The sequence below is a fragment of the Notolabrus celidotus genome, chromosome 18 (assembly GCF_009762535.1).
Source record: "Notolabrus celidotus isolate fNotCel1 chromosome 18, fNotCel1.pri, whole genome shotgun sequence".
NCBI classification, from domain to species: domain Eukaryota; kingdom Metazoa; phylum Chordata; class Actinopteri; order Labriformes; family Labridae; genus Notolabrus; species Notolabrus celidotus.
In genome coordinates, this window is record NC_048289.1 from 23,579,762 (window position 1) to 23,605,103 (window position 25,342).

At 39.9% G+C, this 25,342-nt stretch overlaps 1 protein-coding gene across 1 annotated transcript in view; it reads right to left on the reverse strand.

Annotated features, from left to right (window-relative positions):
- The window catches only part of LOC117829695 (melanopsin-A-like), a 47,281-nt gene extending 23,634 nt beyond the window's left edge, over window positions 1–23,647 (reverse strand). Inside the window, exons 1-4 of the mRNA XM_034707319.1 lie at window positions 23,525–23,647; window positions 15,223–15,359; window positions 14,368–14,501; window positions 4,523–4,726 (exon numbers count right to left, since the gene is read on the reverse strand). Of these exons, the coding sequence (XP_034563210.1) occupies window positions 4,523–4,726; window positions 14,368–14,501; window positions 15,223–15,359; window positions 23,525–23,647 (598 nt within the window). The remainder of the gene's footprint in view (window positions 1–4,522; window positions 4,727–14,367; window positions 14,502–15,222; window positions 15,360–23,524) is intronic.
- Window positions 23,648–25,342: the final 1,695 nt, after the last annotated feature.

Genomic DNA, 25,342 nt, shown 5'->3' on the forward strand with positions numbered 1-25,342 from the left:
GAACAAACATTGGTTTCCTGTTATTTGTTTCAACGGTTCTGCTGTTTGCCCTCTGACAGTCCTACGTTGAGTAAGGCCCACTGTCTTGAAGATGGGCAGCCAATGAAAATGAGAAATGACTGTGACAGCAGTTCAAGTTCATTGGGATGTGGAAGAAGTAGACCATGAGATATGCGGAGGATGTTAAATAAAAACATGCCAAGAGTGTCTTTGTTAGGATACACTGTTTTCACAATCCCACATCTGATAATATATGATCTTTGTGTTAAGAAAGGGATAAGGTATAGTGAGCAGGTTTGTCATACTGCGGTTATTTCCTCTATGTTTTTTACTGATGCTATCAGAAAGTAACATTGTTACCACATTGTCAACAGGTAGAGATGATATTGTAAACTTTATGAATGTGTGGGATTCTTTTCTGTGAGGATTTGATATGACGTGTGGGATTATGTTGTTTCTAGTTCCTACTATTCAAAATTGATTATCATTGTAATGGATTGACCAATCAGGATCAAGTATTAAACACAGCTGGGTGATTAGTAAGAAACTCAGATTGTAAGACCATGTCCAGCTTTCATTTTATTAGGATCTGCTCTGTTTATGCATCGTGCTCCGGCATCCGGCAAAAATAGAAGTCTTACATATCTGATCCAGAGGGCTCTGACCTGCTGGTTCTGTGGCGCAGCCAGAACTCAACGGAGAGGATCCAGTGGAAGGTAAAACATTGACTAGGATAGAAACCTATCAGATCTGCTGCCGCGAAGGAACGGAGACATACCAGACACGGATCTGGTTGAATTTAGCTGTGAGGAACTGCTGGGCCCCGACCATCTCTGATAGGGAAAAAACAACATCCTGTCCTGCAATCCAGGTAATGACGGCAGAGCTGGTGAGAGTATTTCTAAGTCATAGATCGCTATAAAGTCAACGAGAAGCAAGAAGCTGTGATATTTGCCTCATTTATGCTTAAAGGTGCATCAACGGCAAACCTCAAAGGAGGAGAGCTGAATGAGGACAAACATGTCAACATAAATGTTCCCACACCTTGTCTGATGTTACCTTCAATGGAAATGTTCAGTATGATGTTATTTATAGCAAATAAGCAGGCTCATGTTTCCAGGTAGTTTGCAAAGAAGAATCCCATCAGGGTGAACAGGACCCCAACACCAGACTATGGAAGTGAACCAACAGCAACTTTTACTCAGAGATGTCAAAACGATTCACCCTCAGCATCAGCTGTAGCCACGAACACGCTTGCACGCACGCTCACACTCACACTCACACAGGCAAACACATACGAAACCTATGTTGCTAGGCAACACTGGTTGTTGCTATCCCTCTCTGGAGGAGTTGTTTACCTCTCTTAGCATCAGTCAGGGAGTCCTTAACAATCTGCTCTGGGTTTAACATATTTGCTGGACCATTCTCTGCTTATGTTGTGTTCAATCAACTCAGCCTCTAGGTCCCACTTTAACCAGTGCAGCTATCCCCTCTGTCCCAATATGACCATCCCACCTCCATATCCCATTATAACCAGTTTATTCAGCTTCTCAGTACACTGAGCCTCTCTGTCTCAATAAACAGTCCTCCTTCTTGCTGCAATAACCATTTAACATGCTAGTTTTTTCTAATATAAACAGTCCACTTCTTTGTCTGTGGTGTATCATAAAGTGAGAGGCCACGGGTACCTCACTAATGACACAAGTTCATAAATAATGAAGTGTCATAAATCTATTGACATGGCACTTCTCCTATAAACAGCCAACAGTGGAGGTTAGGGGTTCATCCTACAACAAACAAGAATCATTTAAACACAGAAGACAAAGTGATCAAATTCAATTCACCAAATATTGGAATCAACAGTCCACTGTGAGTATTTAGCAACGAGCAAGACCCCCTAAGCACCTTTTATGAGGGCAATACCTTTGAATCACTTAGCATGCTCGCTAGGTGGTGCGTTAAATCATGATGTATGCCTGGGGCTGCCTTTTTTCAACAGAGGCAAAGTACATTAAGAACAGGAAGTTCCTGGATTGCCTCTGCTAATGGAAAAAGCATTAATATAAATAACTTTATTACCTGTAAAACGGAAAATGTCGTTCGTATGATGCTCTGCTAAATTCAAGGTGAGACTTAAAAAGCATTTTAATGGGCATCAGAGTTAAGAGGAATGGTGTAATCTTCCCTGTTGGAAGACGTAAACATAAAAGTATTATCACATGTCGGCTCCTTTTTTTTATGCTCATGACGGCAATCTAGCCTACATGAGAGTTGGTGGTTTCAATTTAGTCTCAACGTCCCCCAAAGCTTTAAGCTTTAAGGCTTTAATGAGGAATATTTACATTTTTTAAATTTGATAATGGTTCCAAAACATGTCTCCTTTATGTTTTTATTAATTACAGGTGTGACAAGCTCTCATGTCAAGAGATCTAAAGACTACAGAGTGACGATATTTCCAGTCCAGAGCTGTCTAGCGAGATCAGTCAGATGTGACAGGCATTGGATTGTATTTATTTCTAAAGCCCTAATCAACAACATACCAACGTACGTCTCCTTATTAAGCATGTCTCAGTCACTGCTCAACACAACCAGGTATTGGATGATGCAGACACTTTATTTTGATTGAATACTTCTAGCTTCCCTGTTACATTCACATGGAACACTTATACACATTAAAGGCTGATTTATACTTCTGCATCCCACCTACACAGCAGGGGCTGACGTGGACATGAGCCCCACATACTTGTGCGTCGATGTGTCCGTGTCGCGCAGCAATTCTGACAGCTGACACATGTTGCTGTTTATCATACAGACATGATTACATGAAGAATAGAGGGGAGGAGATGAAATACACGGCCGATGAGCGGGGATCCCGGAAGTGCTGTAAATGAAGGAAATACAAGCCGCCGAGCGGACCAATCACAGGGCTTGAGGTCTATGGGGTGCCATTTGTAAAGTTGTGCACACCCAAAATAACAGCAACATTTCTCCACATGTAGCTCCAAAACGGCATAAAAAATGTGTGTGAAATTTTTAAAAGTCACTTTTTTATCACATTTAGAGGAATATTTGTGATTCACATTTAATTTTGTTGTGAAAAATATATTAATTTAAAAATAATTGTTAAATCCAAATGCTAAATATAAATCTAAATGTTAAATATAAATCTAAATATTAAATGTAAATCTAAATATTAAATATAAATCTAAATGTTAAATGTAAATCAAAATGATAAATATAAATTAAAATTTTAAATATAAATATAAATGATAAATATAAATGTTAAATGTAAATGTTAAACATAAATATTAAATCTAAATCTAAATGATAAATATAAATGATAAATATAAATATAAATGTTAAATATTAAATCTAAATCTAAATGTTAAATGTAAATCTAAATGTTAAATATAATTCTAAATGTTAAATATAAATATAAATGCTTAATATAAATGTTAAATATAAATATCAATTCTAAATTTAAATTTAAATATAAATCTTAAATCTAAATGTTAAATATAAATCCAAATATTAAATCTAAATATAAATGTTAAATATAAATATAAATGCTAAATATAAATATAAATGTTAAATATAAATATAAATGTTAAATATAAATATAAATGTTAAATATAAATATAAATGCTAAATATAAATATAAATGCTAAATATAAATATAAATGTTAAATATAAATATAAATGTTAAATATAAATATAAATGCTAAATATAAATATAAATGCTAAATATAAATGTTAAATGTTAAATATAAATGTTAAATGTTGCTCTGCGATTCTTAATATTGAGCTGATATGCAGATTCACACTGCCGCCTAGCAGAAATACCAAAATAAAATCCACTCTACATTTTGGACGACGTTTTGGAGCTAAATGTGGAGAAATGTTGCTGTTATTTTCGGTGTGCACAACTTTACAAACGGCGCTGCATAGAGGTCGGTGTCAATTCTACGCGTAGTTAGGAGGAGGTGCACGTCAGCTATGTGTGTTGGCTTCTACGTAGGTATGGGAGCTACGCAGACCCCTGGTGTAGGCTACGCTGTCGTTTCGAAGTATAGTAGAAGTATAAATCAGCCTTAAAACTTCACACAAATTTTGTATGTAACCGTTTTTTGATTGTGTTGTTCCACTGGAAATGAAGGCATAGGCTTGATGTTTTCTCTAGATTTAAATAAAGATTCAATGAAAACTGAGGAGCATGTTTAAAAAAGGAAAAAGGGAATTAAGTAGGAGCTTTAAAACCTTATAAATAATGTAGGGCTGCGGTAATGTCAGGTATGCATAATGTATTCTGCCCTCTGATAGCAGAGTTTATAATAACTGTATAAGGCATCTTCACAAAAGACCAAGTCAGATCTAGTTAATGTTGCGGAACACCTTTAAGCAGGAGGGTGGCATGCTGACACATTAAAAAGTGTAAAAGGGGGTACTTAGAAAGAGCTCACCACATAAATCCCTCAGAGGAATCACCCTGATCAATAACGACTGAGCTCCAACTTGTACTCACTCCAGCCAAAGAAGGGGGGCAGGCTCCAGCCCATGGAGTAGACCCAGGCCGCAGCCACAATGCTCAGGGCTTTCCTGCGGGACATCACCCCAAGAGAGGCCAGAGGTCTAGTGATCACCATGTACCGGTCCACAGCAATCACCATCAGTGTCATCATACTGCAGATACCAAACAGAGCTCCACAGAAAGCGTACAGCTCACAACCTGGAGGAGAAGAGGACACATGATAAACACTGTTACTGTGTCTAGCTAACGAGTAAGTGTATGTTATATTCAAAGATCCTGCAACTTTTAAACAACAGCTAGAAATACTGCAGCCAACTGTGTTCCAAAACTAACAACCAAGTTTTATCGACAGATTTTGACACATATGGGCAATTTCTGTGCGGTTTTGTCCAAAAGATTTTTTGTAAATCACATTAGCAAGAACATCTGTTAAACACCGACATTCAAATATCTTTCAGCAGATTGTAATGGCTCAGAACTTTAACTTTTATGGTTCAGTCGCACACAGCCTGCACAGTATTGTTTCCAGCCACAGCAGGCAGCTGTTTTTTTAATGAAACGTTTCTTGAAATTCATTGCACTCTACCTGCTAAGTACCAAACCCCCGACATACACAGTTAGCGGCTAGCTGGTGAACAGATTGGTACATTTAGCAGCTCAAGAGCCAGATATTCCCACCAGGAATTGCAATCTTTTTAAAAAAAATAATGTGACACGTTTGCCTTGCTAGCAAGATGGTTTGCGGGGTTGTGATGTTGATGAATTAAGTCAATTTGTTGAAAAGTCTGTTTTCTCTACTAGGCAAAACTATTTCATTCAAAAAGCATAACACTTTTACAGATGTCAATTTCTAACTAATAGGGTTTGAAACTTTCCATGGGAATAAACCAGGAATTTATGGGAATTAACTAAATTGAAGGTTGGCTCTTAATAGGGAACTTAAATATAGTTGGGGAAAATATATTTTAGCATAATCCTGACCAACACAACCAGATTTCATGCAAGTACAGTTGAATATCTATGCTATTCCTCAATCACATGCACATCGCACACTGCTTACTGCAGGGCTGTTGAGACCACGCCCCCTACATGCATTGTGCGTTCCTCCATCACATGAACAGATGATTTCTAGAATCCTGCAGAGGCTAGGCTTGAGAAGCTTGAGGGAAGATGCTTTTTTGGAGGGAGAGGGGCTCTTTTCATTTAACATTTTGAATGGGACTTTGTTGGGATTGCATTTTTGTTATTTTTTGAATGGGTTGGGAAGAGTGATATATAACTCAACATTCATGTTTTTGTTCTTCAATGAAAGAATTGATTGTTTAATAAAATATTTAACACTTGATAAAGTTCTACTTACAAATAAATCTGTTTTAATTGTATTATTTTGGATGGATGTCTGCTTATAACAAAACAAATATTTATGCTTGGCTACAATACCTTTCTATTAAATAATCCTCAATTCACAGTTAATTCCTATAATTCCCATGGAAAGTTTCCAATTTGGAAAATTTCCAAAATTCCCCAGCTTAACTTCCCATGGAAATTTACTGGAAAAGTTCCACCCCTTTGCAACCCTACTAACTAACACCACCACTACAGAGATCTAGTAAAATTCATGAAAGGATCCAACTAATTGTTAGCCCTGTGCTGATGTCATTTTACATGCTAACCTATCAAACAAAATGTTAGCATACTGAGATTTCAAAGCTGGCGAAAGATGCCTGCTATTGTTTTTGCTATGCAACGTATTGCAGCTTTTAAAATTCAAACGTTTGTTCTCTTAGATTTGGATGTGATCAAACAGAAGATTAGCCCAAACAGTTCTATAGAACTTTCAATGCTAACCTTGTAGCACAGCATATATTTTTTTAGCTAGCACCAACATCTAGTCAATATTATCTACTCTCCAGTGATGATTGAATTTGAAACGATAATATGTGGTGAAAACATACATTTATTTATTTAATTATTTTAAGGCACCTACTGTAGGTATCCCTGCTTTAACCATAGATTGAATAATACATGGTTGTAGTCTCAGTGATGTCACCCATTTGTTGCTGGAGCAGACTTTTGAAATCATCGGTGGTTGCCATATTGGAAATGCTGATTCAACCTAACTTTCAGTCAACCTAGCAAGAGGCAAAGAGGTGGAGTTGAGGCTGGGCTTGTGCTGGTCTCTCAGTCAGGTCAATTACGCCCTTTATTGTGCCAAACTAGTAAGTTTGATAACTTAAAAAATAACATGTTATAAAATAATCCCCTCCCTGTTCAGTGTGTGCTGATGGAGAAATTAGCTATTCTGACCAAAATATTTTTTTGAACCAGGCTGTCAACATGTTTTTTCTGCTGTAAAGGTCAGCTGTTTAAAATGGGTGTGTATGTGGTTTCTGGTGTTTCTGCAGCCAGCCTCATGTGGACGCTCGAGGAACTGCAGTTTTTTAGAACTCCTGCATTGTCTTCATTTTCAAAATATTTTTTTGAAAATGTGGACGCTCGAGGAACTGCAGTTTTTTAGAACTCCTGCATTGTCTTCATTTTCAAAATATTTTTTTTAACCAGGCTGTCAACATGTTTTTTCTGCAGTAAAGGTCAGCTGTTTAAAATGGGTGTGTATGTGGTTTCTGGTGTTTCTGCAGCCAGCCTCATGTGGACGCTCGAGGAACTGCAGTTTTTTAGAACTCCTGCATTGTCTTCATTTTCTAAGGCCGGAGGTTACCACTTGGTATTAAGCCACTGTCCACTTCTTCTCCGATCAATAAACTGCTATTCAAGTTCCCCACAATCATGTCATTAACGCCATCTTGTCGAGTCATTAAGTACTAAAATGGTTAGTCAAATTGGCAGGGAAAGCAATTCAGAGTGTCAGATTTATTCAGTTAAATATTGATATTTAGCCCAGATAATTGTATCACACAGGTCAGGACAACAATGTATTGCTGTATCGATATTTTGCCCCATCCCTAACACCCGCTGAAATCCAAACTAAGACCACAGTAAATAAACAAACTAAAGACATATTCAATTGTTTCATTAGACTCCTGGCACAATCATCAAAAAATATTTGTGGTGAATCAGAGTTCTGAGATATTTCCAGCTAAGATTTAAAATTTTTCACAGAGGCTTCCTGTTCTCACTTAACAAGAGAAAATGTAAGAGTAGGAAAGAAAGGGAAAAGCAGGTGTCAAAGCTGTTCAGTTGTTAATATGTGCTAAGGTTGTTGGATAAAAGTAGATCAATTACAGGGCTGATAAAATTGGTTGTGAATTGTAGATTACAAAAGAGAAGAAAAAGGGGAAATCAAATTACACCTTAGAACTCAATTTCTAAAGCTTGGAAAAATTATTTGAATATACCCTCTTCAAAGGGGCTTTGAAATGCAGTTCACCATTTTCATGCATACCTTGTTTTACTTGAATGAGGAGAGGACATTCATTTGATATCTTTATTATTAGTGTTAGAAGCCTCATGTTCATAGTAAGCATCACTGATGTACAAAACTTTGATTTAATAGTCAGTTGTATATATGTGAATACAACTACTTAGAATATAGACTGTATAAAACATGGATGCAGTCTCAGTGATGCCACCCACTGGTTTTTGAAGAGGCGTTATGAAGCCTAGAGGGGGACAGAGCCTGCGCATCGCTGCCCCAACTCTCTGGAACTCTCTCCCTCCACACATCCACAACTCTGACTCACTCCAATCATTCAAAAAAAAAAACTCAAGACTTACCTGTTCAAAAAAGCATACAACACATGACCTCTAACCCCTATGCTCTAAAATATATGGTATTGAATCATATAGCAAATTAGACATTATGATGTTCTTGACCTTTGCTCTTGGAACTTAAATCAAAGACCCCTGATCTAGTGGAAGGAGGTTGGGGAAGACAAGAGTAAAGACAAGATGGAGAAACTAGAGAAGCAGGGGGGATGGAAAAAATATTGAATGGAATAGAACAGAATTGGAGGTAACTGCAGGCAAATGTAAGGAGAGATGAGGTTGAGTTTACGGCAAGAGGGCCACAGTATGAAGGATGAGTCAGGGTGTGAGGTGAAGACAAGTAGCAGCATGATAAAAGATAGATGGATTGGCGATAGGAGACAACATATTGGGTAAACAGGGATAGGAAAGTGAAAGTGTGCTAACAGCATGCAGTACTTGTGTATAAATAATGAATACATGCTGAACTTACAGTAAATAGCCAATTATAGGCTGACATTCTGTGCTCTACAGACCTCTTATTGTTCCATAACATCCATACGGTCTATAATTACGTTAAACTTATCCATAATGGATGAAGAAGTAGGATTCATGCATACTTTCATACACACACTGACAAAATACAAACACTCAATCATCCCTCTCTTGGCTGCCGTCCCCTCAGGCTCAGAGTGTGTGATTACCGCAGACCTGTCACACATCATGTAATCACAGCGCCAAGTCATCACATCCAAGCACAAGACAAGATCTGAAGTGTGTCGCCTGTGTGAAGAAGCCCAAACAAATACTTCTCAGGTAGTTAAAGATATATCACATCACACAGCTGTCTGTGTCTTTAAGTTACTGCAGATAATCAAGTCCAGATTTGATCTACAGGAATAGGAGACGTTCTCCAGAGAGAGACTATATATTAAGGTCCTGGAGCACTTTTAAGATCAAGATAACAAGCATGTGTAAAATATCTCAGGAATGTAAGGGTCATTTAATAAGGGACTGCAATCCTTTTTTTTTCGGCATATATCTGGACTAACCTGAACAGACAGAATTATGTGATGTGACCAGCTCTTCTCTCAGGTGTTTTACGCCAAAGTGGCGTGTAATGTGGTTAAATGTTGTGCTACAACCATTAATCATATTAGGTAAAGCAGGTTGGTTTAAAAGAGGCTGGTCTAACATGCTTATGCTTGTGAAAGAGAAGACATTTCGTCACTTGGTATGGTTAGGGTTATAGGCATTTCTGGTCCATTTTTGGGATGCTGAAGCACCTCTAAATTGAATCCCAGCACCCCTCAAATTTGAGTGATTTTTTTTTTTTTTTTACTGTATGTCCTTTTTAACAAGGTAGCAAAGTTTCAAAACCATACAGTACTTGGTTGAAATGTAATATTTTAACAACAAAAATACAACAGCCCCACCGTGTTTTACATGTTGTTCATTGCATTTCAAATGAAAGTCCAAAAAATAATTCCAATGTCAATTTTTGGTATTTTTGGTACTCATGATAGGGGGCTGGTTTACTCCAGAAACATACATACTGTTTATGTATATGTTGAGGAGCTGCTGTATCAAAATGAGTTGTCTTTCCCAAGAAATTAGGGTTACCATATGTTTCTTTTATGATTCCAATCCATTTCTCTTTAGCTGTGGCTCAGCATTTAAATAACCTTAATCAGATTTTATGGTTTAGTCACAGACTTTCCCAAAAAGTGTTATACTTTTCTTTCACAAATGTAAGAATGAAATGCATTAAAATGTACAAAACAGTGAAATGTATCTTGCCCGGCCGGGCAGCTCTCTGAGTGCTCAGCACCCCTAAACATTTGATTGCAGAATTGCTGTTATGGTCCTGATTTGTTGTGTGATTTGCCCTAACCCTCTCTCTCTCTGCCTGCAGGTTGCATGGGTAGGGGCGGGGCCGGTCTCCTCAGCAGTGAGGCTCATCAGGCACACCTGTCCCTGATCTGCTCATCAGCACTGGCTTCTTAAGCCACCACCAAACACTCCTCCAGTGCCAGATTATTCCTCTAGCCGCATGCTCCATGTCCCGTTGTAGCCTTGCTCCTGAGGAGATTCAAGCCACGCTTTTCTCTTTATTTATCTCGAGTTGTTTCCAGAGGATTGATTCCTAGTTTTTGTTTGTGAGTTTTTGATAGAATCTTTTTCCCCTTTTGGGTGATTTTGTGCTACTCCTAGTTTTGTACTTTTTCTCAGTTGTTTTTACCCGCAAGGCGCTTTATGTTGAACCTTGGTTTTTGCTTAATAAATACTTTTTCCCTGTACTCTGCATTTGGGTCCTAGTCCTTTGCTCAAGCCGTAACAATTGCCCCTGGTTAGGGCCAGTGGTGGTTCTAGGGAGGGGCCAACAGGGGCCAGTGCCCCTGAAAAACTGAACCTGGACCCCCCTGTGGCCCCCCCTCCACATCAGACAAACATTAAACACAAACAAATATTATACAGTAAAAAAGCTTCAGTATCGCGCCAATGTTACAGACGGAACACGTGCGTGTGGCACTTGGTTCCAGTCCCTTAGAGCGGTAAGGGACTCATGTTGAATGTAAACAGCCAAACAGCTGCTGTCAGTCTGCATTTCGATATAGTACACAGTAGTATATATATATATAGTATATAGGGATGTTAGATTAACATAACACAGCGTGTTATGTTAATCTACAGCTGATACATGTTGCTGTTTATCATACAGACATGATAATGATTACATGAAGAATAGAGAGGAGGAGATGAAATACACGGCCGATGTGCGGCAGATGTCCAGGATCCCGGAAGTGCTGTAAATGCGGGAAAGACAAAGCCGCCAAGCGGACCAATCACAAAGCTTGCGGTCCGTGTAGGCTCTACGGGGAGTTACATTTTGGAGGAGGTGCACGTCAGCTACGTGCGTAGGCCTGGGCGTAGGTATGGGAGCTACGCGGACCCCCGGTGTAGGGTACGCCGTTGATTCAACGCATAAGTATAAATCAGCCTTCAGTCTCTTTTGTCAGGGTTGAATGTGTCCCTCTGACAACACTCTTGGCCCCAGCCTGGCCCCCCCCAGTAAAATTGGTTTAGAACCACCACTGGATAGGGCTGCATATTCAGTTTCCCTTTTAAATCTGCCACACTGATCTCACTGCTGATGCTCTGTCTGCCTTTTCAGTGGGACTGAGTGTGGAGAAAGTGTAAAATGAAGGAGTAAAAACAATCCTGTGTGTGGCTCTTTATTCACTAGAATTGACCTTTTGGGGACAATGACCGTGCTGTGCCAAATTTCTGTGCATAGGTTGTTCCCTCTAGTACAAAGCAAGATAGATTTTCCAATGTATACCAGGTAATGTTAGTATCCCTCGAGCAACACTTCTGTTAAAATGACCCATCATTTAAAGGCACAAGGGGAACTCCTGTTACTGGAATAGATAAACACAAATAAAGGCAAACAAATGTTGGCTTTTGCTTTGTTATTTCCATCTCCACCATTCATCCTTGAGCTCTCTCATTATCTACAACTCCCTGTGTCTTTTGAAAAGGGCCAGCAGTAGAAGAAAGAGATGTTTTCCAAGTGGTACGGGGTTGGGGGGGATTGAGGGGATAGAAAGCAAGAGTCCTTTCACAGTAACCACTGTTGAGAGTTGAGCTCTAGATCTGACAGCGATTGGCTGTCTTCATCAAGGTCAGGACAACTCCTGAAGGGAAACGTGGCGCACCGACTATCAGTGTTTGATCAGTGGAGTGTGGAGCCTCCTTTTACCTCCTCTCTATCTCTGTTCCCCGGCAGGTTGTTTGAAACACACTAGAGTACGACACCCCCTTACAAATGCACTCATGTAAAACACACCACCGACATGCATCCTAGCTTTGTTCTGTGTGATCGATGGGATTGGAATACTGCAGAGTAAGCCTTTGGTGCTGCTTTTTACGCTGAAGCGGAGAGGAAGATAGAGGATGGCAGGGCTTTGTGTGTGTACAGAATCTCAACTGAACTGTAGGTCACACTTAGCAGGGGAGGGACACAATTCAGTTGCCTATTGAATTTTAGAGTGTGTGTGCATGAATTTTAAAGGTGTGTGTGTGTGCATGTACAAAGTTGCAACCTTCTTTGTTCGACAAATTGTACAGAGAATTGTACATAGTCGATAGTCATCACATCCAAAATGCCACAGGCCTCTAGGGGGCGTTATCTGGGTAGTTTTATTAGTGATGGAAGAGGGAAAAGCCCAGGTGTTAAGGTGAATAAACTCCAGAAGGCCTTGAATCTGTCAGATCTTATCTCACTGGACGCTTTTGGGTCCATCTTAAATGAAAAACAGACCCCAGAACAGTGCCTGTGTTTTTAAATGCTGTTTTGTAATCACAAATTGCACTTTATTTGAAAAAAAGTTGCACTTTTAAATTATAGATTGCTTCTACATACTGTCTGTATATATGCTCCATGTTGTTGAGTTGTGTTATTTATTTTGATGTGTGCTGCTGACCTCTTGGCCAGGTCGCCCTTGTAAATGAGGTCTTGATCTCAATGGGACTCATCTCGGAGTGGAAAAAACTGCAGTTCCTCAAGTGTCCACTTGAGTTTGATCCCAAAAGCCAAAATGATTTTGGATGCATCCTGTTTCTCAAGGCAGTTCTGACCGGCATCCATTGTGGCTAACACACTTATTAGTGACATGTAACGCATACTTTAAAAATACTGAAATATCCCTTTAAGGATTAGAGTTATGTTATAATTGTCCATAAAAAGGCATTGCCTGAATTGACTGACTGTTGAGCAATATGCAGTTTGCTGGTAGCAAGGCCTCCAGCCTCAACTCCACCTCTTCACCAGTGTCTAGGTTAGCCGAAAGATGGTGGAAACCAGTGGTGTAGTGGTTCCTAGCGAAGTGGGAAAACCCTTAATTCTACCCTTCTCCCCACTCTATCTCTGATCCGGAGATCCTTACCCATCCAACCAAAGGAGGTAATGACAAGTTTTATTCTGCTTTTATTGAGCCTGTTTTAACTTTTTCTATGATCTCCTGGTTGGAAGCATCAGTCTTAAAAACAAGAATAAGCTTGTGAAAATCACCAGGCAGTGCTGTAAGATCACTGGTGCCTCTTTTAACGACCTTTGTCACATTTACAAAGTGAGAACCATCTCCAAGGCAAAGGCCATAGTTATGGACCCCCAGCACCCTTTACATGAGGAGTTTCAGATGCTGCCAGCTGGGAGAAGGTTCAGTCTTCCCAGGTGTAGCACTAACAGATATAAACTGTCTTTTATTCCGTCGGCTGTTGGTTTCTTGTACAATCTGTAACCACTGTGATTCTATGCGTGGACAATGTGTGGATCTTGTGCGGTGTTGTGTATGGAGTACTGTTTTGTTCTTGTATTGTGTGGACTACTGTCTGCAAACCAAATTGTCCCTCTGGGACAATAAAGTTCTACTCTACTCTAAGTATTAGCCAATTAGAGACAGACTAGGGCTGGCCATGCCTTTGTCATCCAAGAAAAGAACACAGAGCAAATGCAGCATCAGAGGGGGTTTAGAAATGGTTAATGGACTTGTACTTATATAGCACTTTTCTAGTCTTTCTGATTACTCAAAGTGCTGTTACACTTCTCTTCACATTTACCCATTCACACACTAATGGCAGACACTGCTATATTAAAGGACCATCAGTATTAGCTAATGTCATTCAGAAACACCACTGAACAACATCGGGAGCAATTTTGGGTTCAGTGTCTTGCCAAAGGACACTTTGACATGTGACTGCAGGAGCTGGGATTGAATCACCAACCTTCCAATTGAGAGACAACCGACTCTACCCACTGAGCCACAGGGGGTATACACAATACCAGCATATACCGTGCACTACACCATTGGTGAAATCAGCTTTTCCAATATGGCGACCACCATCACTAGGCTTCATTACGCCTCTTCAAAAACCAGTGGGTGGCATCACTGAGACTACATCCATGTTTTATACAGGCTATGGCATTCGTGCGTTCGTAAGACGGTGTTGGTAACATCATAAATCTAGGTTAAGGATTTAGATGTATGAGATATCCTGTGCAGCTTTTTAAGAATTATACAGGTTAAAAGATGTAATGTGAAAAAGTTAAAATGCTTGTGTGTATGTGTTACCTTTTTTTCCAAAGATCCACCGCTTGTGCATGCTGGTGATGAAGAACACGGGCGTCTGGGTAAGACACATGAGGAAGTCTGTGACAGCCAGATTAATGATGAAAATGTTGGATGGCGTCCGCAAGCTCCGGCTCCTGCACACAAACATACAAGCATGCACAGCTGTTTGAATATTATCCTTTGCGTTAAAGACAGACAAAAACACATCCTGAATATTTAGCAAATATTCAAATTCACACTGCCTCCTAGCGGAAGTACCAAAGCTTCATAAAGTGATACAGATATCCCACCCATAGTCTGTCAGTACTTACTCCTACAGGTTACTAGCCGGGCTGCCCACTGTCCAATGTGCACTGATTTAGCAGAAAATGTTGGAAAGGCAGTTTTGGAGGCCATTTAGAGATTTCACCACACTCAGAGACAGTACTGACCCAGTCTATGATACGGATAAGCTAAGTTGGTATTGTGAAGTCTGTATTGCTTTATGAAGCTTTTATTTTGGTATTTCCACAGCAGTGTGAATTTGCATATTAGCCAAATGTTTAGGATCGCAGAGCAATATTTAACATTCAACATTTAGATTTAACATTTAACATTCATATTTAAATGTATCATTTAGATTTAACATTTAGATTCGTATTTAGCATTTGGATTAAACAGTGATTTTAACTTGTCACAACAAAATTTAATGTGAAAAAGATCACAAAAATTGCTCTAAATGTGATTAAAAAATTGCCTTTTGAAAAATCACTGCATTTTTTAAGACATTTAAGAGCTAAATCTGGAGAATTGTTGCTATTATTTTCAGCATGCACAACTTTACAAACAGTGCCCCATAAGCTAAAATAATTGTACCTGCAGAAAGCATACATGACCAGGAAGTTTCCCAGCATGCCTGTGATGCCCACGAACAGGATGACCACCCCGATGGTGTAGTGAGCGTGGTCTGGGACGTCTACTGTTGGAAACGGGTGGTTTGGGACCACGGAGCCCTTTGCAACAGGAGAAAGGTAAGGGGATAAATGTCACCAAAAGAGAAGCTTGTTTCACTGCAGGGATCATTATCAGTGCTGTGAGGTAAGGGGACGATAAAACTGAAAGGTCAGCTGTGGTGGCAGGTTATCTTCCAACCAAGCAAGGACTCACCTGATGCAACAAATCAACTCTGTGAAAACTGTTAAGTTTGATTGAATGAGTTGAGTCAGGCGTGCTACTGCATTGGCTGGAAAAAACCTGACGCCATACCGGCCATTTCATGGGTCAGTTAGCAGACCTTGAAAGTTATGTGGAGTAACTAAAAGGACGATGGAAAATAAATGATATGGAGGAGCAAAGAGGTGTAACAATGTGATGGCGAAAGCAGAAAAGAAGTAGAATATAAATAGAACTTTGAATTATTGACAAGAAAACTATACACTTTACCATAAGATCATCACATTTTGTGGTAGTTATTTGATTTTAAAAGAGGTGATGTGACGCCATGATTGATGGCTTTGTTGACAAAAGAGAATCCATCAGTGTTCGTTACCAGATCAGCCGAGTAGAGAAGGAACAGTAAGAGAAAACAAAACAAATGCTAACACAAAACTCTTCAAAGATTCCTTACTTCAGATCAGTGCAAGCTTCTGTTCTGCTCTGGACTGTGCCATCTTAAAGGATCATTGATGTTTATTGTTAATTGGTGAGTTAAATGTGTGCTTTGGTGGAAGGGGTGTGAGATCAGTCCTGATCAGTCAACTATCCCCATTGCTTCTGTGTGTCTTGGTTCCACGAATCCAATATTGTCAGCGCCCTTCAAGGCACTTCATATCACACAATGAGGACATGGAGGTGTGCCATCACTATTAGTATACAGCTAATGGTCTGAACCTGCTGGCATTTGGAATTTGCGTTTTCTATCCAATGCTTGGGTGGGTGCCCTAGGTTTCTGCGGAATAGTCTAGAGCAGGGGTTCCCAAACTTTTCAGCCCGCAGCCCCCAAAATATGGGTGCCAAAGACTCGCGACCTCCACTGTCCCTCAAAGTGATTTAATGTGGCTTCATTTAGCTGGTCTGCAGAAAATTAGCCTACCCATACGACCATGTGTCTGTGTTTCCTGTGCCGTTATGAATTAACCTACTGCTACTGATGCTTTTGATGATTAACTGTTCACTAACACTAAACTTAGGAGTCATCTGGCAAAACAAAGGCCGAAAACTCATTACATTTTCTATTTTCAAGGTTTTATTCCAGTTTAGCGACTATTTTTGTTGAAATTCATACTATGATGGGTAAAATTTACTATATTTATACAACTTTTGTCAATCAACTTTTTTGATTGCATTTTTTTCAGTATTTTTTTGTTCACCACAAGTTAACAAATTATTTATAAGTAACGAAAAAACAACAAAGAAAAGAATACATAAATGAATACAACAAAATTCAAAAATAATGATAATAATAAACGATTAATAATAATGAACAGGTCAAAAAAAAAGGAAGATAAACATGAGAAAACAAGGTAAATAGACAAAACAAAAAACAATAATAATAATAATAATAATAATTTATAGATAAATTAAAAAAACAAACATTCTGGAAGACACCATACGATCCCCCATTTGTGTCCTGCGACCCCCACTTTGGGAACCCCTGGTCTAGAGTACAGGTGAACAGGGCAGGTGAGTGCGAGTCTCTCTCTCTCTCTCTCTCTCTCTCTCTCTCTCTCTCTCTCTCTCTCTCTCTCTCTCTCTCTCTCTCTCTCTCTCTCTCTCTCTCAGCCTTTTGATTGACTTGCAACTAGTCAATGACAAAGCCTTTCCCATGTTCAACCACAGCTGGAATACACTTTGGCTATTACAGATCAATTTAAGTGGGGCTTACCAAACAGCTAACCCCAGTTTTCACATTTGACACTTATAAAAAGCTACTGATGCAAAGTGGCTCATTTTAGAAAATGTGCCTCATTACTGAATTTTCATTAAATGCATTAGGTGTAGCTAAATGTGCTTAAAACACGTGGCTGTTTCTTATTGCCGCCTTAATACTAAGATTCAGATATTCTAGGTGTTTTACTTAACATTAGCATTTAGCTTCTGAGAAGTGGCTGCACTCCAGAGCACACAGCTCCACTTGAGAATTCATCTCAGAAATCATGACACACTCCCCTGCATTTACACTTTCCTTTTGTCCCTTGCTGGATTTCTTTCAAGCACACACACACAAACACTCTCACCACACAGCGACACACACTGACTTACCAGGACTACTTTCGCTAAGCTAAATCTTCCTTAGCTGCCCCACACACACATCTCCTTTTATTAATCCTGCCCGATGCATTTAAGCACCCATGTTGTGTGTGTGTGTGTGTGGGTGTGTGTGCGTTCGTCTGGGTTAGTGAGCTACCCACATGTGCCAACATCTGTTTCAGCAGTCCTACTTTTCTGCAGAGTCATAAGTGCTCCTGTTACTGGGAGGAAGACATCTGATGAGTGAAAAGTGATGGTTATGTAAGTAAATGTGTGAAAAGGTCATGGTGAGGTGTTCCTGAAATGGCAGAGAAGTTCTGTGAGTGAAGGTAATATGCAGTTATGGAGTGTGTGTGTGTGCATGTGTGAGTGTGTGGGTGGAATGTAAACACAGTAGGATCCAGTCTGAAAACGTCATATGTGTTGCGATGGATCACACACAAGGTCTCCCCGCCCGACTGGCTTCATTTCTTCCCCGATCCCGATTAATTCCCTCCTTCAGGTCTGCTCCCTAAATCACTCGAACACTCCTTTCCTTCCTTCCTTCCTTCCTTCCTTCCTTCCTTCCTTCCTTCCTTCCTTCCTTCCTTCCTTCCTTCCTTCCTTCCTTCCTTCCTTCCTTCCTTCCTTCCTTCCTTCCTTCCTTCCTTCCTTCCTTCCTTCCTTCCTCTTTCTTGCTCTCATTTCCTCTCTCTCCTAGCAGCTTAGGGGCAAGATGAATGCTCAGGCGAGAGGGGCACAGTGAGTAGCTTGGCATTGGAGTCTCCTCTCCTGTCGGTGTGTTTATGTGATTTCAAGATGGAGATACTGGGTGGTAATACCTGTCTGTACTCTTCCTCCGCAAACACAAACTGAAGCCAAAGATGCTGGCAGTTCTGAGAATCTCTTCGTCAGTGATATAAGTAAGTAATATAAATGTAAATGGTCTTGTGGCTGCCTAATACCCAGCGATTTGGAACAAGCAAGACAAATAAATTGAGACTGCAAGAGGACAACGATTAGAGAGAAAGAAGAGTGTGAGATAGAGTGAGAGGAAAGAGAGTTAAATGTCCATTTCAGGGAATTACATCTGAACTAAAAACACGTGTTAGAGTAAGCATTAACAGCCACAAACACATGCATTTAAATTGAGTCATCTGTACCATGTGTGTATACAAAGACTGGTGAAATAGCATGCAAATATGCAGGAAAACTACATCACTCTGTAACAGCTGACAACAATATAACAAACATGGCTGAGTGACTTCCAGTGATCAGAAAATCAGAGCAACGGTTCAATTACAAAGCAAGAATATTTCCTCATTGGAAACTGGATGGTGACACCATTCAGGTGTCAGGGTACAACTCTGAACCAGAGAGCAATGTGAGTAAGAGTATAAACTGTAACCACGGTGGCTCAAAAGACTTCGCTTAGGATGAATGGTTCCTAATTCAGCAATGATGCACATTCAAAACCACAAACAATGATACCAGAAAATAAATACAACAATGGAAAACATGCAAGAAAATTGTGCATCACAAAGCCTCCCAAAAATACATTTACTGCAAAGACACAAACGTGATAAAGTCCAAAAAAACACAACTCTGGGTGAAGCATGCAATAGAGAAATGCTGCAAATCCATGCATTACAACCGAAGAGCTCCGCGCCTCAAGGGGGCGCTGATTCACTAAGACTGCCAAATGATAAACACTGCTGGAATGGAGTACGAAAAAAACAAGCAGCAACCTGTCTTGTTGAAAAATGAAGCCAAAGTGGAAGTGCAAAAAACTGCAGTTCCTCAAATGTCCACCCAAGGCTGTGTCCAAAGTCAAGGAGCTTCTATTAGCAGCCATGTTCAAATGCCCATTGGACAGAAAAATTAAACACATTTAAAGTTGCATACAAAATCCATGTTGATCTGAATAAAGTTAATATTTTCAAGAACGTATGATTATTGATTATATGAAGGATATGAGTTTTCCATTACTAGGCAGAGGGGTGTGGCTTGTTTGCCACGCAGCAAGACTGTTGCCTGAACTCCAACTTTTTGCTGGTTTCAAGATGAGCCAAAAGTCAGTTAGTATCAGTGCTTCCAATGTGGCGACTATCACCACCATTGGGCATCACATTATGTCTCCAAAACCATTGGGTGATGTCAGTGAGACTATATGCCTATGTTTTGTGCATTCTAACACAAAATACAACCCTTAAACTTGTACAAAAAAAGTAACAAAATTTGCTACAAAACCGCCAAAATTACTCAAACTGGTGAGGAAACTTTTTTTGGGTGTGGGTAGAGGAGTTGTGCTGCAGTAGTAGCCACACTCTGCCGTAAAAGCTTGCTAGCTAGCTGGCTTCTGAGTCTTCTTCCTCTGCTGCGACTTCTTCTGTTAACTAACATAACGAACAGTAATCGCTCCCTACTATGAACCAGATAATATGGTATTACAGTTTGCTTATTTTTAGCACATTAATATATATATACATATATATATATATCAACTTTGGAACGACCTCCCTGAGGAGATAAGGCTTGCAGTCAGTGACATCTTTTACATCTCTTCTTAAAACCCATTTTTACAGACTTGCTTTTATGTGACTTTATCTTTCTAACCACCTTTACTTATATTTAATTATACATTTTAATTTGTATCTTAGTAATTAATTGTATTCAATTGTATTTAATTATTTATTGTTTTGATTTATTAATATTTTTTAAATTTTTTAAATCTCTTATTTTAATTATTCTAATTTATCCTGAATACTTTTTCTAATTTTCCCGATGTGATGTTGTCCTCTTACTCTGAAAACCTCTTTTATTGTCCTTTTAATGCTTTTATGAGCTCCATTGTCTTGTAGATTCCTCTGAGCTGCCGTAGACGTCCTCCTGCTGTGGACGATCTGGACTCCAGCTGATACGGACGTGCTGGACTCCAGCGGCAACAGCTTCTACGACTCGTCTCATCACTATCACCTCTCTCTCTTACTCCCCTCTATCTGTCTTTCCAGACCCAACTCAGTCGAGGCATGATGGCTGTCTAACATGAGTCTGGTTCTGCCTGAGGTTTCTGCCTGTTAAAAGGAAGTTTTTCCTCACCACTGTAACTAGCTAAATACTGCGATGTGCAATGCTCATGATGGATTAAGGTGGGGTCAGACTGAGTCTTACCCTGTCTTGAAGTTGGGTCTCTGTTCATAATTTGACATAGAGTGGTCTAGACCTCCTATGTTTGTAAAAGCGTCTTGAGATAACGTTTGTTGTGATTTGGCGCTATACAAATAAAGATTGATTGATTGATTGATTGATTTACTTATCTATTTTTATTCATTTATTTAATTTATTTATCCTTGTAAAACCTCTCAACAACGATTTACTGGTCTATTTCCCACCACTTCCTTCTTTTTAATTGACGTGTATTCCTTTTAACCTCTTGCGTTGCATTTTGTTTTGCATTGTTAAAGTTCCTCCTCCCTGTCGTTCGAAAACTTTGCTATGTTATTTGAACCATGCTTTGTTTGTCACTAAACATTTGTTTTTAAAGCTGCTATTTAAATAAAGTTATTATTATTATGGGTTTTTTTTTTCTAAAGACAGTTATCATTAATTCCAGTATGTTTTCACTGCCATAGTTAAAGATAAGCAAGCTCTTTTTAATCATACAAACTCACTTCATATAATGAGAACTGAATTGATCCTTTTAGCTAGTTAGCAGCATGTTATCTAACCTAGCACACTGTCACTGTTTCCAAAACAGAAGTTCATTTTTAGAACCTACTCGAGGCAAATTTCAGACAGAAGTATCATGGAGGGGAGGCGTTTTGCAAGCACAGGAGGTATCACAGAGGTTGACCTCCTTACACATATGTGAGTGGAATCAAGGTGTAACACGCTGATTACTACTGTAAAAACAACAAAACAATCACTACTATCCTTTTTATCAGTCGTCCAGTGCCTTAACACTCAACTGATGTGAACACCCACTCACTTAATCAGCCACTGGGTCACTGGATATCTGTAATCTAGAAATAAACTAATTTGTTGAGCAGCTACAACAACACTGATCAAATGGAGAGTGCACACACAGAGGGCATGATAACAGAGGAGGACACACCCACATTCAAACGCTATTCAATGACAGCTACACAAATATAAATGCAAACAATCACATCAGCACTCAAATTATTTTAATTCAAACATTACATTGTACAAAAGGAAAAATATTTCTGGGGAGAAACAGAGAAAGTTTCTCGATAGTTTTAAAATGAAAAACCAAGCTTATTTCGGAGTAGAAGATCCCATCTGTGTGAGCAGAAGCTGCCCTCGGGCACTGCTTCAGTATCAGCTTTCCCAGCACTGCCACCACGAAGGCCAGACCACAAAAGCTGCAGAGACCAAAGCCCTGCAGGTCTCCACTTCAAAGTCCAATCTGAACTCTTCACACTTTCTAGACCGTGCATTCACCATAACCGTGCAGCCATGTGTTTCTCAGTGCGTCTCTCAAACAGCTGTTTCTGCCCCGAAACCAGAGTCAACATCTGGACTCCTGGGGCAAGGTAAAAGCATTCTACTTTCTATTTCATGCTTTGTATTTTACGCACAGAGCAGAGGTGGAGAAGAAGGATTTCCCTGAAATGCTATGCGTAAACTAAGCCCACTGTCTGACACAGAGGGAGACCGATAGAGAGAGAGAGATGGAGTCAGATTCATCCCTGAGACTTTGTAATGATCACATTCTTCCCGCTGGTGATCACACGCCTCAGAGTTTCCAGGAGTAACAATGTGTAAATGAGACTGCAGAGAGGATGTGAGTGACGGCATGATTAAACACCTTTAAACAAACATCTAAATCTACATACAAAGCAGCTGCTAGATGGTTTTTAGGAGACTTTCTGCAAACTGAATTATTTCTGTTTGGATCTGAGCAGAACTTAACCCGCAGACTGCACGTTAATGAAGATGAGGACACAAAATGGTCTGCTGTAAGTCTATGACATCTTAGATGCACAATTTAAATTCAATCCGGTTGATTATGCAAGTAAGCAACAAAATTTGCATTATAATCAAGCTGATGTCTTTCATTGAGACATGAAAATATCCATGTAGCAAAAGGAAGACTTCAGGGTGAAATGCAAATTAAAGAAACGATTTCATGTTGCTTATTTAAGGAATATTTTACCACCAATATTTTAAAGTTGACAGGGAGTCAGAGTAAAAAACGCTGATTCTGGAGGAATCAGCCCCAACGCGTCCAAGCAAATGTCTCAACCAGAAACAGGGAACATGGGATTTGAAGGGCACAAATTGGATCAAACGGGTCTTTACACGCTTTTAAGTGCAACACCAGTTCACCAAAGTGGATTCTAAGCACGCACAAGTCCTCTGAAAGGTTGCAGGACCACTGACAGGAGATGACATGCAAAGATGAATTTGAACAAAACTGAAAAAGAAAAAAAAAAAGAATTGCATTTTCACGCGCGCACAACTGCAGGCACAAAAAAAGCCTTACAAGGTGAGAGAAAAAAACTGCAGCTTTTTTTTAAATCAGTTACTACCATTTCCTACAATACTACAAAGTAAAGCAACAGAGAAAAGGAGACTTGTGCTTTTCTCGTGCTTCATTCAGATTTCAGTGCTGAATGAACGGAGCGCAGATGAGCAGGAGAGGATTCATTCATTCACTCGGAGTTCAGATCACGCTCATTCACACCCCAATCTCTTGAGACTTCTATGATTTTTATGAATGATCTGGTGAAAGAATAAACCACAAATACAACAGAGATCCCTTTTTCGTGCCGGATTTCCAGATGTTTTAGTGGATTTCAGCAGCATCGAATCTTGAAACTGTTACGCATCGCTGCTGCGCGCAAAAGCTCACCAGCCACACCGAGGGGCATTCCTGCAGCTTTAAACCAAACAAACACAAAAGAAGAGTGTGATCATCACTTACAGCTGTGGCGACAGGAGACAGCTCCATGAGCCGGTGCGGACTGATGGAGCTGATGTTCCAGGGTGCCCGAGCAGTCGGGTCCGAGGTGGGGATCCCCGGTCCAATCAGCAGCCTAGAATCCATCCCCAGTCCACGGTGGTTAATGAGAAGTGCGCGAGAGACGCAGTCCGGAGAGGTTTAGAGACTATATGAGGTGGTCTAGGAGTCCAAGTGGGCCGTCATCATCGCCGCCCTGCTCTCAAACACTCTCAGTGTGACAGACAGACAGGACTACTGGTGCAGCTGTGGAGGGGAGGGAAACAACTCTCTCTCACTCTCTGTGTCTCGCCCAATCCGTGCGCCGGGGATGCCTCTTGAGTGTGTCAGTAGGCCTGTGCGTGCATGCACACACAGAGGTGGACATTTTTCGTCAGATTAACTTCGAGGAATCAATACTCCACAACATTCCTCTTATGTAGCCTACCTTTATCTTTGTTTTTTCTTCTTGTCTCTCGGGACGGTGGCACCAAATTAGGATCGCGTAAAAAATATTTATACTCTTATCACTCTGTGCCCTCTCCCTAAACAAAAGGACCCTGAAACCATCCCCTTTACCTACAGACTTACTGCTACAAGACAAGGAAAAGGATAATAATTAATACCACAATTATGCAAAGGGATCAAAACAATCTGTCTCCCACTGGGTTGACTTTAAAGTCTCCTACGTCTTTAATGGGGCAGAGGCAGCTGATACATTTTCATGCACCGCCTGAGGAAGTCTTGCACACATCTTCTGCGTAACAACGGATCAAAATCTATATAAATTTAATCGTAGCTACATGACTCAGACAGCTGGAGTGTGTTTCATTAGGGCAGCTTTGAGTGCATCTGGTTGGGAGAGGAGGAGAGAGTGTAATGGGAGGATTTAAAGGTATTTCTCTTTTGGTAAAAGAAAGCTGACGAGAGGGTTAAGGTGGAATGAGGTGGCCATTCATTCACAGACACGTGGAATTACCTTGACATTTTAATGCAGCCTTGTGTGGTAGTGACAACAATGGGAGAAAGTGACTTGCTGGTTCACAGAGAAGATTCTATTGCAAGGTCAGAGGGGACGTTTGTTTGTATATGTGGGCACAGAAATCTAATGGAAACTTAGTCGACTTGGAATAATGACACTAAAGTGAGCTTGAGGTGGAAGTTGGGGGTGGTGCACGGGTCAAACAAACAGGAATTTTACCATGAAGACCAGAGGTCAAGTCCCATGTGTGATATAAAATCGGGTGTTGTCTTATTCACTAATACAACTGCAAGTCCCAAAAACTTTGGACGCTGTTTTAAATGACAATAATTACAGATTTTGATGGTTTTGCAATGATTTAAACCCTATATTTAATAGATAATTTGTTGAAACTGAAATTGTTATTCTTATTTTTAAAACATATGCTCACTTTAAATTTGATGGCAGCATCATGTTTCAAAAAAGTTGGGACAGGGACATAATTACAAATGTGTCGCATAACCTCTTCTTTTTCAAAACAGTATGTAAACATTTGGAACAAAGGAGACCACTTCTGTAGTTTTAAAAGAGAAATGTTGTCCTATTCTTGCCTGATGTAGGATTTCAGCTGCTCAACAGTCAATGGTCTCTGCAGTCATATGTTTAGTGTCACAATGTGCCAAATGTTGAAGGTGACATGTAGGAACTCTAGGCAGGCCAGTTTAGCACTGGGACCCTTCTGCTACGGAGCCATGCTGTTGTAATAAATGCAGAATGTGGTTTGTTATCTTCTTGCTATGTTATGAAAGGTTTTTCCTTAAAAGTGCATTGTCCAGTCGACA